This window comes from Thunnus albacares, chromosome 20 (genome assembly GCF_914725855.1).
Source record: "Thunnus albacares chromosome 20, fThuAlb1.1, whole genome shotgun sequence".
Lineage (NCBI taxonomy): Eukaryota > Metazoa > Chordata > Actinopteri > Scombriformes > Scombridae > Thunnus > Thunnus albacares.
In genome coordinates, this window is record NC_058125.1 from 13,790,875 (window position 1) to 13,806,061 (window position 15,187).

The window sequence follows — 15,187 nt, forward strand, 5'->3', positions numbered from 1 at the left end:
TCAAATTAATTTAGCTAGAGACCAAATGATGGCTCTTTTTTTTAGCTTTACTGCACATTTTGTGATTTTCAACCCGCCATAAAAAGGCAGTGTTAGAAAAGAATATGATAGCTTAATGTGCACAGTGGCAAAACAGAGGTTTATTTTATATTTTTATATTATAGTTGGTACCAAAGTAGACTCGCTCTCAGAGGTTTTTATCGTCCACTTCCACTCCATATCTGCTGCCCTTCAGATGGTGAACCCACCATTCAGAGAAGGCAGAGTGGATTGGGAGAAGGTGTTGGAGCCAGATGGAACTGAGTTTTTATGTGTGTGCAAGTGTCTAAAATGTCCACTAATGCTGATTGTCCATCAACTCATAGTGCTAGACCAGCTGATATTTCCCTCCAAAAACCCTAGTCTGTTTCCATGGCCCTGAATCACCCAATCACCCATGTCTCTTCTTCAGCAATTCAAACCCTGCATGCTTTAATTATAGTTTCATACAGAACTTACAATATCTGTGTAATTAATTGCACATGTATGGTTTTGAAGTGCTTTCATAATTTTTCAGCAGTTGTTTTCGCCACATAGAAGGCCTCGGCCTTATTCAAACTCTATTATCTCCACTCTCTATGTCAAAACAATAGTACATGTACAATCTAATGCAGTCCAACACAGGAAAAATACCTTTGTGAAGTCTATAAAACAGTATTCAACACCGGTCTGATGATGCCAGAGAGATATTGATACCATTCTTGTAGACCTTATTAGATTGTGCAGGTGTTCAAGATATTGTGTCCACCCCCTGTAGGTTTATATGATGGAGGAGGACAGTATGCACAGGAAATTTGCACCTGAGCTTGTGACAAATATGCTACACCATGAATGTCAATTGTGTCTGTGTGGTGGGCTGGCACTGCAGATTTATGATATATTTTGTGCATGTGTCAGCATGTGTGTCGGTGTGTGGATGCGGGTGGAGTTGGAGTTTTCAAGGTGATTTTAATATTTATTACGGCTTTCCTTTGTTGTAAGATGTTTTGTCTTCACTCCCTATCTTTGTCCCTCTTGCTGTCTTTTTTTCCCCCAACTACAGCACCATTTCTTCTCATCAGCCGTTGTCATCTCCCTCTTATACCCCCCTCTCTAAAGCAGACTGGTATTTCTTTAGATTGATATTTCTCCACCCTTCCCCTTGCCTCTAGAACTTTTGCCCTGCTCATATTTATTGCTATATTTTTCTCTGTGCTGCCATCACTACCTCTCTCACTATCTCAACAGCCCTCTAAGTTCTCTCCATCTTTGTATAGTCCTTTGATGAGACCACTGCTTATTTATTGTATTGAATGTACCAGAGACTTTGCCCTTGACACACATTGCCACTGAATAAGAGGTGTTTAACGTTCAGATAAAAAGGTTAACAAGGCTAACAAGATATGAAACAGAAGAAGAACTGAGAAGCAACTAGAACTTTAAAAATAAATAGCTATAGTAGTCATGTCAGGAGGTGTTTAGCTTAGTATAAAGACTCGAGGCAGGAGGAGAGTGAAAAAGTAGGGTCAACAGTCAAAAGCCAGGGCTTCAGCCTGCTCTGAACACTCCATTTGCAAAGTTACCTCTACTTCCCCATCAAACATGATGTCAAATTGTTCACGCATGGCCACAAACGACCGTCCTTAAAGAGAATGGAGCTGAAACACTCAGTTTCGTCAGAGGCTGAACTGAGGGGCTGCATAAAGAGCCAGTATAAGATAAATAAGGAGTTTCTTGAACTTGATGTAAATCACGCAAAGATAAACCAGTAGAGCCCCAGAATAAAAACATAGACCTGGAAATGTGCATGTTATGTCCTCTTTAAGATCTAACAAATGTGTTGAATGCATTTCCTTCTTCATAAAACAAGACAATTGTATGATATTTAGGAACATGCACCATTTACATCCATGTTTACCAGCTAGCAGTCTTCTTCGTCCCTGTCTGTTGGCTTATTGCTGCATTTCTTGGCATATTACTGTCAAATAATCAGCAGTCCGTTGGCAGGAATGTGAATTGTGCCTGTGTATGTGCTTCCTTGAGTGCAAGATACAAAGCAATTACCTGCTCTTTGAAATATTGTTCAGACTTGAGATTGACATTCTCATCTCAGTCTCAGACAAAAATCAAAGTTTATTTCCCAAAACACTGAACTATTCCTTTAAATCTTTTTTGAGCTTACTCATCTTTACAGAAGAGTACAAACCCAAGTTGGACCCACAGACAATAATGTTGATCCTACAGTTGCTTGCCACCAGAGCAGCATTAGGGGGAACTGGAGGGGTGGTTAAGTATTTTCACCATGTGTCCAAGGAACAACTGCCGTCTGATTACCACCACCGCTGTCAGCTGTGTTCAACCCTGCTCTAGCTGGGAACAGACCTGACATACTGAGACAGAGAGAGAGAGAGAGAGGGAGAGAATCAGGATAATGGATAAGCCAGCACAGTGACAAAGTGGTGATCCCTACAGCACTGAGCCTGTGTGTGTATGTGTGTGTGCGTGTGTGTGTGCGTGCGTTTTTTTTTTTTTTTTTTTGTGCAAGCGGGTCGACAATCCGTTTTCTCCAGAGATACATCAATCTGACACAAGGTCACACTGTCTCTCCTCTCCTCTCCTCTCCTCTCCTCTCCTCTCCTCTCCTCTCCTCTCCTCTCCTCTCAACCCCGCCAATCTTCCTCCTCTCTCCTCTGTTCCCCTGGACTTGTCTCTTCTTTCCTCTTCAATTTTGTCCTCTCTACTCCTCCTCTGTCCTCCATGGATGAATGGATCGTGAGGGGGGGGGGGGGGGGGGGTATAGATGAATGGGTGATGGATGAGCGGCTGGCCGGTCGGGTAGAGGAGGGAAGACGGAGAGCAATCGGACCCCAGGGAGCGGTGCAGATAGGTGTACCTGCTGATGGAAGCTTAAAAGGACATGACACAGGAGAACTTTTAGAGGAAAAAAAACCTCCTTTCACCTGTCTGTCTGCTCCTTTATTTTCACCTTTTACTACCATATCTCTCAATCCTCTTGTTTGAAAAGACTGTGTAGTATATTTTCAGGAGTCAAGTTTGTCTATCAGCCAGCCAATTCTGTAACAAACTTTCTGGTTTATGGGCTTAAATGCATGAAGCATTGTGAGCATGTTGCAGAACACCAGAGCGTCAGTTTAGAATGAATGAAAAAAAAATTATCAGTGTAGTTTCTTGTTTTAACATTTTCATTTACACAGTTTTAATAATGTGCTTTAAATAAGTAAATTATCTCAAAGGGACTCTTTGCATATTAATTAAGTTATATCAAAAAGACTCAATATGTAATTAACTTACAAACTCAGTGAAACACTATTAATGGCTACACTCTCACACTGCAGGCATGTTCACACACACATATTGTTCACAATATTAGGTCACTGTGATGCCATTAATCCTCATTAATTTCATTGTGTGCTTGTGTAAGGCACACATTTGGCAAAAGACATTTTCTGCAGATTTCAGTGCATTATTTAAAGGTATTTTTAAAAACCTTTTTAATGACCTCTCTAGACAGCTCACTTGATGCAATGGCATATTCCGTGGCAGACTCTTCTCTCTTCACTCCTCTCTTGTTATAATATCCATTTCACACCCATCTGGCTCATCGGTGGACAGTTTTATCATAAAATATTTATTTTTTGTCATTTTTTGAGTGTGCCGTAGCCAAATTCTGCAGCCATCAATCAAGCAGCAGAACTCTTCTCTCTCTTAAGGAGGAAATCTTTGCAGATTTGATCAGCATCTCTTGAGATAACTTCTGTTTGCCTTTGTTGCTACAGTATGTTCAAATATTATTCCAGCATATTTTAGAGTTCACTATCATTGGATTTTTCCCATTCACAATCTAGACTCCAGGCAAAATAGCCAAGTGAGCATTTAACAGATGGCAAAAAGCAGGATGCAGTCAAGTACAACTTCAACTCAAATGAGCATAAAATATTTCACAATATGGCAAAGTAAAAAAAAAAAAAAAAAAAAAAAAAAAAAAAGATTAAAAAGCTTTAGGAACTCATTAGAAAGAAATTTTTTAACCTGAAATTAGAGCGATAGCAACTGCTAGTAACTACAGATTTCCTGTTTAATTGGTTTTTGACACAGTCTTGTAAAATTATAGCTGGGCGTCTATTAAATGTCATAATTTGTGGTTTAAAGTGTTTATATTGCTGGTGTCATTGGAGAGGGCCTCTAATTAAGATATTCCTTGTCCTTTGCATAACTAAGAAATTTGCCATAAGTGCATGAAGTTGTTTATTTAACTTCACAACATTACCAACATAGTTCAACTCATTCCCCACTGCATAAGAAACAAGAATACAGTACATTTTAATTCTTACACAATCTGAGACATCATCAGCTGAAATGAGTCAATTCTTTCAGTGGAATCAGGTCAGTGTAAGATTCCTGTGGCTTTTTTCCCTGTCATTTGGGAAGAAAGCATCCTCAGCTGGCCAGTGCTGCTACACCATCTGCCTCTGTACCATATAGAGTGAACCTCTGCGGCCACATTGCTACTTTCTCATTGATTTATATACACTGCAGCTATGATTGGTTTTCAGGTTTTTTTCCTAATATTTTTTCCTAGTATTGGCTCCCCTCGGCATCTTATAGACTTTATTTCCCCAGTATGTTCCATTGCTATGCCACACATATGGCATACTTTAGTCTACCAAAATAAATGTTTTCTTCAGAAATCCTTCATAGTGTATGGTAGAAAAGTAAACATTTAGTTGTTAGCTTTAAAGCCATAGTTCAAAAACTTTGGGAAATACACTTATTCGCTTTCTTGCCGCGCATTAGATGAGAAGAGCAATCCATTGTCATATCCGTCCCTTAAAGGTCCAGTGTGTAATATGTGTGGTATTTAGCGGCCTCTAACAGTGAGGTTCTAGATTGAAGCACTCTGCCACTCACCCCTCCCCTCCCTAAGACTTTGGAGAGATTCCAGAAGCTACGGTGGCCTTCAAGGACAAGAAGCTATTTGCTGAAGATGGCATCGTCCACAACAACTTCGAGCATTTCTAACAAGTCAAGCGATGAGGTGAAGATGTTATTTAATTATTTAGTCTATAATACTATAGGTTATAGCTCACAAGTAAGATAGCAGTTATGAGTGTTTTATTATTTTAGTAATACAAGCTAACATTAGCAACGTCATGCTAAACAAAACTTACGTTATTTTATTCTAACGTTAGGCATTATTGATAGTGAGATAGCGGTGGCAGGATAACGTTACATATTTTATTATCCGTTTGCAGAGTCAAGTACTGGAGGTTAGAGGAGTAGGAAGAGGGTGAGAAAGAGGGCGAGTTAGCGGTTCTGCTGCAGGCAGGGCCAGGCAAGGGAGGAGAGCAAACACCGGCACCACGGAAGCAGGGCAAGAGGCTGGAAACCCTCCAAAGGGACCGAAGCGGCTGAGGTTTGTGACGTTATTTATACAATTATTTTATAATATTCCTACCCGTTCTGCACGATATTAAAAATGCCAATACAACACAAAGTGGTATTTACATAGCAGCTCTGTGCTTTACATTACTGTAGTCTGTTTAGTTTGATGTGTTATCAGTGTAATGTGAGTCAGTAGCCCCTCTTACACAGCCCGTTCAAGGCGGGAATACTGGGCCTGTAATCCGCCTTGCTGTTCTGTTTAGCTCGTATTCAGACCAAATCAGGCGGCGCAGCACACAGCTGCAGGGTTGAAGAGGTGTGTGGGTGTGTTTGTGCTTTAGAAAGTAACCGCTGTGAAACAATAAGAAAATAACTTTTATCGATCTGGTTCACCAGCTTCCCCACTAACGTTATTAGCGCTCCCTCTCTTCATTCACCCTCTAGCTCACTCGACCACAGCTGCTCTCTCTCTCTCTTTCTCTCTTCTTTTTAAAATGAGTCAGGAAGCCGACAGAAAAGTCTAACTTTACTTTTAATGTTATCAAAAGAAAAGAAATGTCCTCCCCTTGGATCCTCTTTACGGCTATAATGTGGGTTCTCTGTATAAAAGAGGCTACTGAAAACATCAGCAACACTATTGAATGATTATATAAATACTATATAGGAACAGTATTGAGCAGCAATATTTTCACTTTTTTTTAAAAATCATGTTATTGTTGTAGACATGTTTGGGAACACTGGACAGCCTACAATCCATATTCTGCCATATTCTTCTACCATTACCATATTTCCAACATATCATGAAACTTATAACCTATAAAGCCTTATCTGTGTTTTTCCTGTGTTTTATTTTTTCAGAAACTTTTTGAAGAGATGACCTTGGAGGAGCACAGGCAGCTCACCAGTGAACTGCTTCAGAGGCAGCCAGGGTTCATTTTTGATGCCTTGATGATGCATCAGTGCAGGCATGGTGTCCCACCGTTTGCTGGAGTGCCAGGGGTACCATGATGTACTTGTAGTAACTGTACAGACATGCCTACGGACCGGGAGAGGAAATGCTGTGGCCAGTACCCTGCAGATTGTGTAATAATAATACCTCACTTCTCCCAGTACTGTCTTGAAAATGCTTTTTATGCATTCACAGGCGGTACTGGGAGGACATTATGGTATTTGGCCAAACCAGGAAGCCTGGGGATGACAACCGGGAGTACCGTTATGCTGCCTATAGACATTTCATCTATTGACAGCATGGCTCCTTAGGCCAGGGAAACCGACTTGTCATCCCCAGTTGCTGTGTTTGGAGGATCAGGGACAAGTTCACTGGTCCTCCAAAGACATCACCCTGGTTTCACACCTGGCCTCTGAGTTTCCCTCCAGGTCCTCTGGAACGTCCACACAGTATCTCAAGTACTCACACACCTGCCTGTTCATCATCAAGGCATCAAATCATCTCATATTTATTTGTTACATTTCTGATATTTTATTTATTTTATACTTGTTCTATACATTTTCTATATTTATATATTTTCTGGATAATTATTAAAATTTTTGTTTATATATTCACATTTGTTCAACTTAAATGTACAAGTTTACCAAATAAAAGATATTCATCAGATGTGCTATGATAATTGCAATGATAAACATATTAATATATACTTATGCAATGACAGTATTTCCCTGCAGTCAGTATATTGTCATTACTACTTCCACCATTAATTTATATTGTCATTATTTATATTTAGAAAGCAACATAAAATGGTAGTGAAGTTGGAATACCACTGATCCTCAGAACAGGGCACTGTAGTACATGTTATGGATTCATTTTCATTGCCACTTCAGGTTATGTTAACTGTAATTCACTAGTTTGAACCACAAAATAAAAATATAAAAAACAACACTAAGATTAATGACATTTGTAATAAAAATATCTTTTATTTAACAGAAACATTTTTGGACATCCTTTTCAATCTGGACAATAAAAGGATAACATAAACATGCAGCTTTTACTGTTCAAACAAACATTTTGACAGCTTATTCTGTGTTCTTCAGAGTTGATTCTGATAAAGACAGAATAATCTATCAAATCATTAGTCTGTTTGAACACTAAAAGCAGTGTGATTAAACTTACCCGATCACCTTCCAGCAGTCATATTGCTGCACATATAATAGCTGACAAGGGTCAGACCAAAACCACACCAAAGGTATTCAATTTACTGCTCTGGATGAAGATGCTCTCATGGCAGGAACAACACCCGTGTTTCACTGGCACTGCTGTTCCTCATCTGCTCCAGGAGCGGTGTGCAGCAGCAGCTGCATGGAAAACTGCTTCTGTGGAAGACAGTACCATTACACAGGGTATACAGGGTAAGTTAATATGCTACATAGGCAAACAAATGTGTATCACTTACCTAGACCTCTCCTGACTTGGTCTGCAATACTTCTGATATGGCGGGTGTGAATGTCACGGACATGGTGAATAATGCCAACCCATAGTGCCTGAGAAAAATAAAACAGCACAAATTAATGAACTTACTATTATAAATCATCTATCTATCTATCTATCTATCTATCTATCTATCTATCTATCTATCTATCTAATGTGCTAACCAGAAACAGTTCAACCTTATTCCATGCAGATTTTCATCCCAACAACAGACTAGATCAGATTATTTAATTGATTAACACACTTTCAGTCAGAGACAAGTAGCTATTCAGTGAAATCAACTTTTGTTGTCTTTGGTTGTAATGAAAACCAACGTACTCCCAGCACATGGTGAAATACCCCTGACGTATTACACAGTCACTTTAGAATGAAGATAAAGGCAATACCATGCATCGATGTTACAGGACCTCTCTCATAGCTGGAGAAACAACAGCAACATCAAGAAAATAAGTGCTACATGACACAGTCACAAACTCTTGTAATACATTATGTTACATCCTAAGATGCTGGGAGCCTTGGCTGGCCTGGATAAACACACCAAAATAAATAACAGAAAATTCCACTTCTGACTGATAAATGTAAAATTAAAACTCTGGTAGCAATTACATGTTTTTCAACATTGAAACAGGGAAAACGTTACTTGTGTTGGACTATAAGCTAACTTTGCCCCCCAATGTGTACATGTGCTCCTAAATGACAAATTAGGAGCAAACAATGAAATCATAGAGCACTGTGAAAAATATAAATATAAATTCACAGGATGTATTAACTCGGTGATGAGCAGACTTCTCCTCAGTTTATCTTTCACACTAACTCATTACTCTGACTGTCACCAGCGCTAAATATCTTAGTTATCAATCAATGTGTTGTCTTACTGTCACAGAAAATGAATAAATCGTTGGGTTATTAGCACGACGTTGCCTCCCTGTTGTCTCTTATCAGACCACCAGCTCCATGAGAGGCACAAACTGAGGCTAAAGTGTGCTAATATTTAACGTTACGTGGCAGCGTTTCTTTTCAGGGAAACTAATGTACTGCTAATAAACACTGTACATCATCTAGGTTTTGAACCATTACCAGCGGGGCAAAATAAATATACACTACACTCTTTCCTGTCCAGCAGTAAACAGGAAATTTCGGCATCAGTCTGCAAACATTTCTCTCATCAGGGATTTCCATCTGGGTTTATCCTCGTTTTATGTGGTTGCTTGTCCCGATTTCGTTTAGCTTCTTCGTGTTTTCGTTTCTGTGACGACGACAATTCACGCTCCTGTGATTTTCTAAATAAGTATGGTCCTCCATTTATCAGATTTTGCTTTCAAAAACTTCTCACAATACAAAATGTTTGGTCCATTCTTCTTCTTCGTTTTAAACCGGTGCATTTCCGGTAATTGCCCACTGAATCTGAAACGTGTAAGGCCCTCACTGGAGCCAGTGTTAGGTTTGTCCGTGGGGGGGGACCCGCTCCCATGTAGATATAAAGGGCTTATTTCTAAGGGAATGAAAACACGACAATTATTATTTTCAGCTGATTAGACACTAATTAAGATATACTTATAAATAATCTATTCAATTTCTACCAAGTCTGTTCTTTTAGATGTTACTAAAGACTACACACAGGACCTTTAAGTATTAAGCTACAGCCCGCATCCGAATAGCTTATGGTAGCTTAGCTTAGCTTAGCTTATCTTAGCTAAAAACTGGAAACAGGGGGAAACAGCTAGCCTCGCTCTGACAGAAAAAAACATCCTGCAGGCACAAAAGAGATTCCAGTTGAAATATATTAGTTTGAAAGTCATGCTGAGTGTCACAAAAAAAAATGGAAAATTTGTGTCCATGTACATGAATCTAAAGATTAAATTTCATGACAACTGCCATGAGACTTGATTGGTAAATCGTGCAAAGATAAACCAGTAGAGCCCCAGAATAAGAACATAGGCCCAAAAATGTGCATGTTATGTCCTCTTTAATGTCTAACAAATGTGTTGAATGCATTTCCTTCCTCATAAAAACCAAAGTGTAAAAACAGCAATCTGTGTTTTTAAGGGGGCTTAAGGAATGCTGAACTAGTCCTTTAATGTTGTGGAAGTCAATATTAATGCCTTTGTTTTAGGCAACATGACAGCTTCTCTCTGTAGAGCAACTCATGCTACATACCCAAAGAATCCTGCTTTAATACACACATGCAAACACACAGACACACAATCTGCATAGTCAGGTGCCTCATTGAGTCACAGTCCCAGCATGTATATTTTATGGTAACTCCAGCATGTGTGAGTGTGTATGTTCATGTGTGCAACTGCGTACAGGCATACGGCTCAATTGTGTGAACTGTTTGAAGTGGTGTGAAGTGTGTTCCTAAGCAGCGTGCATGTGTATATATGTCTCATGGCGACAGTTGCTAAGCTGTGTGTCTGTGTGTAATGAACAATAGTTGTTTTCAGCAAGCTCAAGCCTGTTTAACCCATTTGGTGATTGCTGTAGTCTTCAGCTGCAGTCACTTCTCTCTTCTTCTTCTTCAGTTGGTTTTGTGCTCAATGGGAGTTTATTTCCAACCTTGGCGACCCTTGGAATTTGAATTGTATATAAAGAAGATATTGACCGAAACACTCCAGCTTTAAATAAAGAGGCATTGGATGGATGATAAATCTGAAATGGAGCAAGCTTTTCCATTGATGTTGTCTGAACGGAATTTCAAAGTTTTAAGTCTTTTTTTATGTGCTCCACACCTTGAACACCTCACCCCCATTCCCCATCACACAGCTTTCCACAGAACTTTTCATCAGCTTGACAGAAACCTGGCATTAGATGGATTTATTCACTTGCTCATGCATAAAGTCATTTCAGTGATATTTTTTCCAGAAACAAGAGGGGAGCACAAGTGTATACTTACCAGCATATAAGTGAGTGCTTACAGAAAGAAAAGCACATATCAATGAGAGAAGAAATGCACAACTAAACTTTTGAGGGTGAGCATGAGTACACACTTTAGCAAGATAAGTGCCTGCATACAGGAGAACACTAACAATACCGTAGGAGCTCTTTTATGGGATATCTCATACAAACAAGTGACACTTCTGAGGAAATGTGCTTGTGACCTGTGTGAAAGAACAGAAGAGGATTTGCATTTCTTTGCAACGGACTCTTCATCTTGAATTTCTCTCACTAGAGTTAACTGTCATGCAGAGAGACGGGGAATTACTGTAACACATGATTTAATTTAGGGCAGCTAACAGTGTCTCCCAACTTAATTGATTTAATCTACATTGTTAAACTTTTGTGGAAATACATGTAACCCTTTGTTTCGATCAAGATTGTGCTAGAAAGAGTTGCCTGTAATATCAAATTTACCACAGACAGAGAGAGATGGGACTTTAAATTAGCATTACCTAACCTTTCACTGTACCCTAGTTTTTAAAAGATTTAGCTCATTTCATTGTGAGATCTCATCATGTTCATCTGTCACTTTAGATTGCAACCCAGACTGATACTGTTTCATCCCATTTCATTTTTATTATTTCAGAGGGAAAGCAGACTGACAGGTGGAGAGAGGGAAGCAGATGAGAAGAGACAGAGGAGGGAGGAAACCGAGGGGAAGTAAAGAGGGGGAGATACGAAAGAGACAGAGATGCCCCATAGAGAACAAATGGCTGGTTAGTAATAGATGAGGGGCATCAGCTTACGCTGAAGGATAAAAAGGCAGTCAAGCAGGGGATACACATCTGTCATCTGCTGTTCACACACACTCAAATACACACTCAGCGGCCAGCTGGTAGAGTGTGATGTAACTAGTGACTATTGTTCCATGGCTCATGCATCTTTCTGCATTGCTTGCCTGAGCTGTAACCATAGAAAAGCTTCAGAAAGGTAAAGGGGTAAAATACTCTTCCACCACGACAGCGACCTGGGGTTTGATTGTCAGACAAATGCACAACCAAGCAAGTCATCTGTGTTCATGGGACCATGGGTTCATGTTGTGGTCACTTAACATAAAGACTTCTACTGGTTGGTTGCTATAGCATGAAACTCCTGCACATAAAGCCCCACAAAGAAGCAGCTGGGGAAACTACAACTAATTTACCGCAGGGTTTTTTCCCTACAATCCCTAATCTTGGCAACTAAACTCAAAGTTAAAATGTTAACTTGAAGCATAAGACAGGATGCTTTGACATTTTTTTTATCAGAATAGTTTCTATCTACTTTCTATCCAAGAGTTAGATGAGAGGATCTATACCACTCTCATTTTGCAGCCAGCGTCTCTCCGCTACTACCTCATTATGACGAAAAGACCCTGTTTGTATCTCATCTAACTCCCTGAACTGCCAATCATTACTTTTAATTTTAAACCAAACCACAATCTTCCACCAGCTGATATTTTAGTCATCTACTAACATGTGGGACACAAGACACAAACTCCAGTCTTTGGTGTCAAAGTCCTGTGCTTCGTACATCCAACCCCAACCTGACGTCTGTTTAGTGCAAGGATGTCACACGTCCTGGACTGGAAAAAAATACAGTACCAGTCAAAAGTTTGGACACACTTTCTGATTCAAGGGAATAGAAAGGTGTGTCCAAACTTTTGACTGATACTGTATATATTATATAACTACTTTTCCTCCAAAATGTATTTGGCAAAGCAGATTTGTAGTACAGTATGTTGAAAGGTGTTGTAGCAGATGGGGTTTAGTGCCACTATATGTCATGTAAATGTATCACATGGCTGCATATCCTTTCCTCAGGTCAAAAGTTGGGTTAGCAAGCAGTGATTAGTAAAGACTACAGCGGAATAGCAAATTGGACATTTTAACATTGGGGGAAAATGGGGGGGAAAAAATTTTCTTTAAGAAGCATTAAAGATGTTATTTTTCTAAGAAAACATTTAAGAGATTAAAGTAAACCATTTAAGGCACACTGTAGGCGTCTTTACTGGTTGCCTGATAAAATATTTATCTTAGGATGCTAGCTGCTTACTGTCAAATCTGTGAACAAAGCTAACAAGTAGCTAATATGACAACTAATGTAGTTAATGTTTAGCGGATTTTTCTTTATGTAATCTTCTACCCATTCAACAAAAGTCCTAGTGAAGATAGTGTGCAGTTTTGTCGATGAAAAGAGAAGGAAAAAAGCTTTTGTAAAATGCACAAGCTAACACTTAGCTTAGTTTGACTGCTCCTTTATTTCTTAAGAAAACATTCTTTGCATCTTTCTTAGCATGACGAATTAGAATACCAATCATTTTCAGCGCTAATATAAGCTAATTCCGAGCCTGGAATGTTCAAACAAGAAAAAATACCAATGAATCCTGAGATAATCTTTGATGTCACACAGTTGCAATGCTTAATCGTGAAGGGGAAGAGAGAGAGAGAGAGAGTGAGAGACAGAGTAAGAGAGAGAAAGTGTGATCATTGTTCCATGAAGTCTATTTTCTAGGTGAGCAGATATCTGTCTTCCAGCCTTCCTGTGGGATTTTTTCCAAACGTTCTCGAGAGCTGTACAATAATGTTGCCCTGTGTGGGTGTTCTTGTATTTCCGTATCCTGGCAAGGACAGAGGGATAAAGGAGAATCCTTGAATGTCAGTGCTGTTTTCCCTCTGAACGGGACCATTTTAAGCCTTCAGCTTGGGTTAAAATTATTTCTCCTCATAAAGCAGTGAGTGTGAGTGCGGGTGGTGGCTGTGAATGCAGGTGGAAAAGCTTATAGAGATAAGAACATCAACATACTGTACATATAAACACACATACCTCACAGCATATTTCATATTTGCCTGCCTATTTGTCTACTCTAGTCAAAATTTCAAACCCACTTGCCTCTTTTTATGTTTGGCTCTGCTCTTTTTCTCTATCTGTTGTTGCCTTTCTTCTCCCTGAGGGTTTATTCTTATCTTTCATCAAATTGTTTCTCTGTTTTTTTCCTTCTTCCTACCCTTCCTTGGCTTCTACCTTCTCTCCTTCCTTCTTTCCTGCTGGGACGTGTCTCCTACTGCAGATTGGCAATATGAGGGTAAGAACTATCTCCTTGTTCCTCCTCTGTTAACTGTGTGTTCAGACACTGTGCTAGTTTATTAACCCCTGCTAACCCTGCAGAGATGGTAGTAGAGGGGTTGCCAGTGAAACCTTTAGTCTCTCTTCATTGTCACTTTTCCTACTGCATTTCATTCCAGTTATAACATAATAAGATGTAGGTTATATCTATCAACCTTATCCTTTATTTATCTCCATGTATTTATTGCTGTTTTTCTTACAACATTTCTTCATCTTTTGTGGTTTCCTTCTTTACTTTTCTATATTTAATTTCCCCTTTTACTATTTGTCTTTTTCTCTATTTGTCTATCATCATTTTCCTCTGTCTGGACCTCTTTCCTTACTTCCCTCTGCTAACCCCTCACACCACCGTCCTTTTCTCCACTGCCCCCCTTCTTTCACCTTCCATCTTGTTGTTGCCACTTACAACCACTCTCTCTCTCTGCTGTACATATATAGGGCTGCGCTGTGTGAGTCCAATTCCATTTCAGAAAGTGACACTGACAGCTTACAGAATGATTGCACCAGCTGCTTATTTTTAAAGGGACAAAAAGCAATTTAAAATCATTTCCAACTAAATACTAACATTCATCAAGTATTCCATATACTTCATAATAAAGTTTCATATTTCAAAGTTTCTAAAATGATGACGTCAATCCCCAAAATGTATCAATATTGACTTTTTTTTTCTTTTTCTTTTTCATGCTCACAGAATGTAAACTTTCTCGGTCGGGTCCTCCTGCCACCATCGTTGCCATAGACGAAGAGAGTCCCAACGGTAAAGTATTCATTTGTATGACTTCTTAATTCTATGCTGGAAAGTGGCTTTAAATAAGGCTCTAAAACCCCTATAACCAAAGTGAACACTTTGTTAGAGTTTAGTTTTTTTAAGATGATCATCACCTGCTGCCCAACTTTAAACAAACACAGTTAGATGATCTTGACCTTTTCAACAGCTGCTGATTGGCATGGCATGTAACCGGCACTCATTAATATTCATTAGGCTTGTACCAACTGTGTCATAGCTGGAGTCTGATCTCCATTCCAGAGGCATTAAATGTCAACTCAATCTTTCTGTGTATGATCTTAAGAGTAGTTGAATGACAAGAAGATTTTAGTGCCTTTCCAGCTCTCTATGTGTACACACTTGTGTAAGAGAATTTTGCAGAAAGCATGCATAAAGACATCAAGCTTATTCGCTTTTAACGACAAGAGGTGGATAAGAAGATCAATAGCATGCTGGTGTAAGTATGAAGGTACAGCTAGCAACTGATTATCTTAGTATAGCATAAAGACTGGAAA

At 39.3% G+C, this 15,187-nt stretch overlaps 1 protein-coding gene and 1 long non-coding RNA gene across 2 annotated transcripts in view; both read left to right on the forward strand.

The window, feature by feature from the left end:
• Positions 1 to 15,187, forward strand: part of LOC122971210 (protocadherin-15-like) — a 201,369-nt gene that overhangs the window by 35,642 nt on the left and 150,540 nt on the right. The window contains exons 3-4 of the mRNA XM_044337759.1: positions 13,851 to 13,865; positions 14,598 to 14,663. Coding sequence (XP_044193694.1) covers positions 13,851 to 13,865; positions 14,598 to 14,663 — 81 coding nt within the window. The remainder of the gene's footprint in view (positions 1 to 13,850; positions 13,866 to 14,597; positions 14,664 to 15,187) is intronic.
• LOC122971213 lies at positions 4,870 to 6,923 on the forward strand. The gene is made up of 3 exons (XR_006399428.1): positions 4,870 to 5,074; positions 5,292 to 5,452; positions 6,280 to 6,923. It is a non-coding gene; the product is annotated as an uncharacterized LOC122971213 (long non-coding RNA).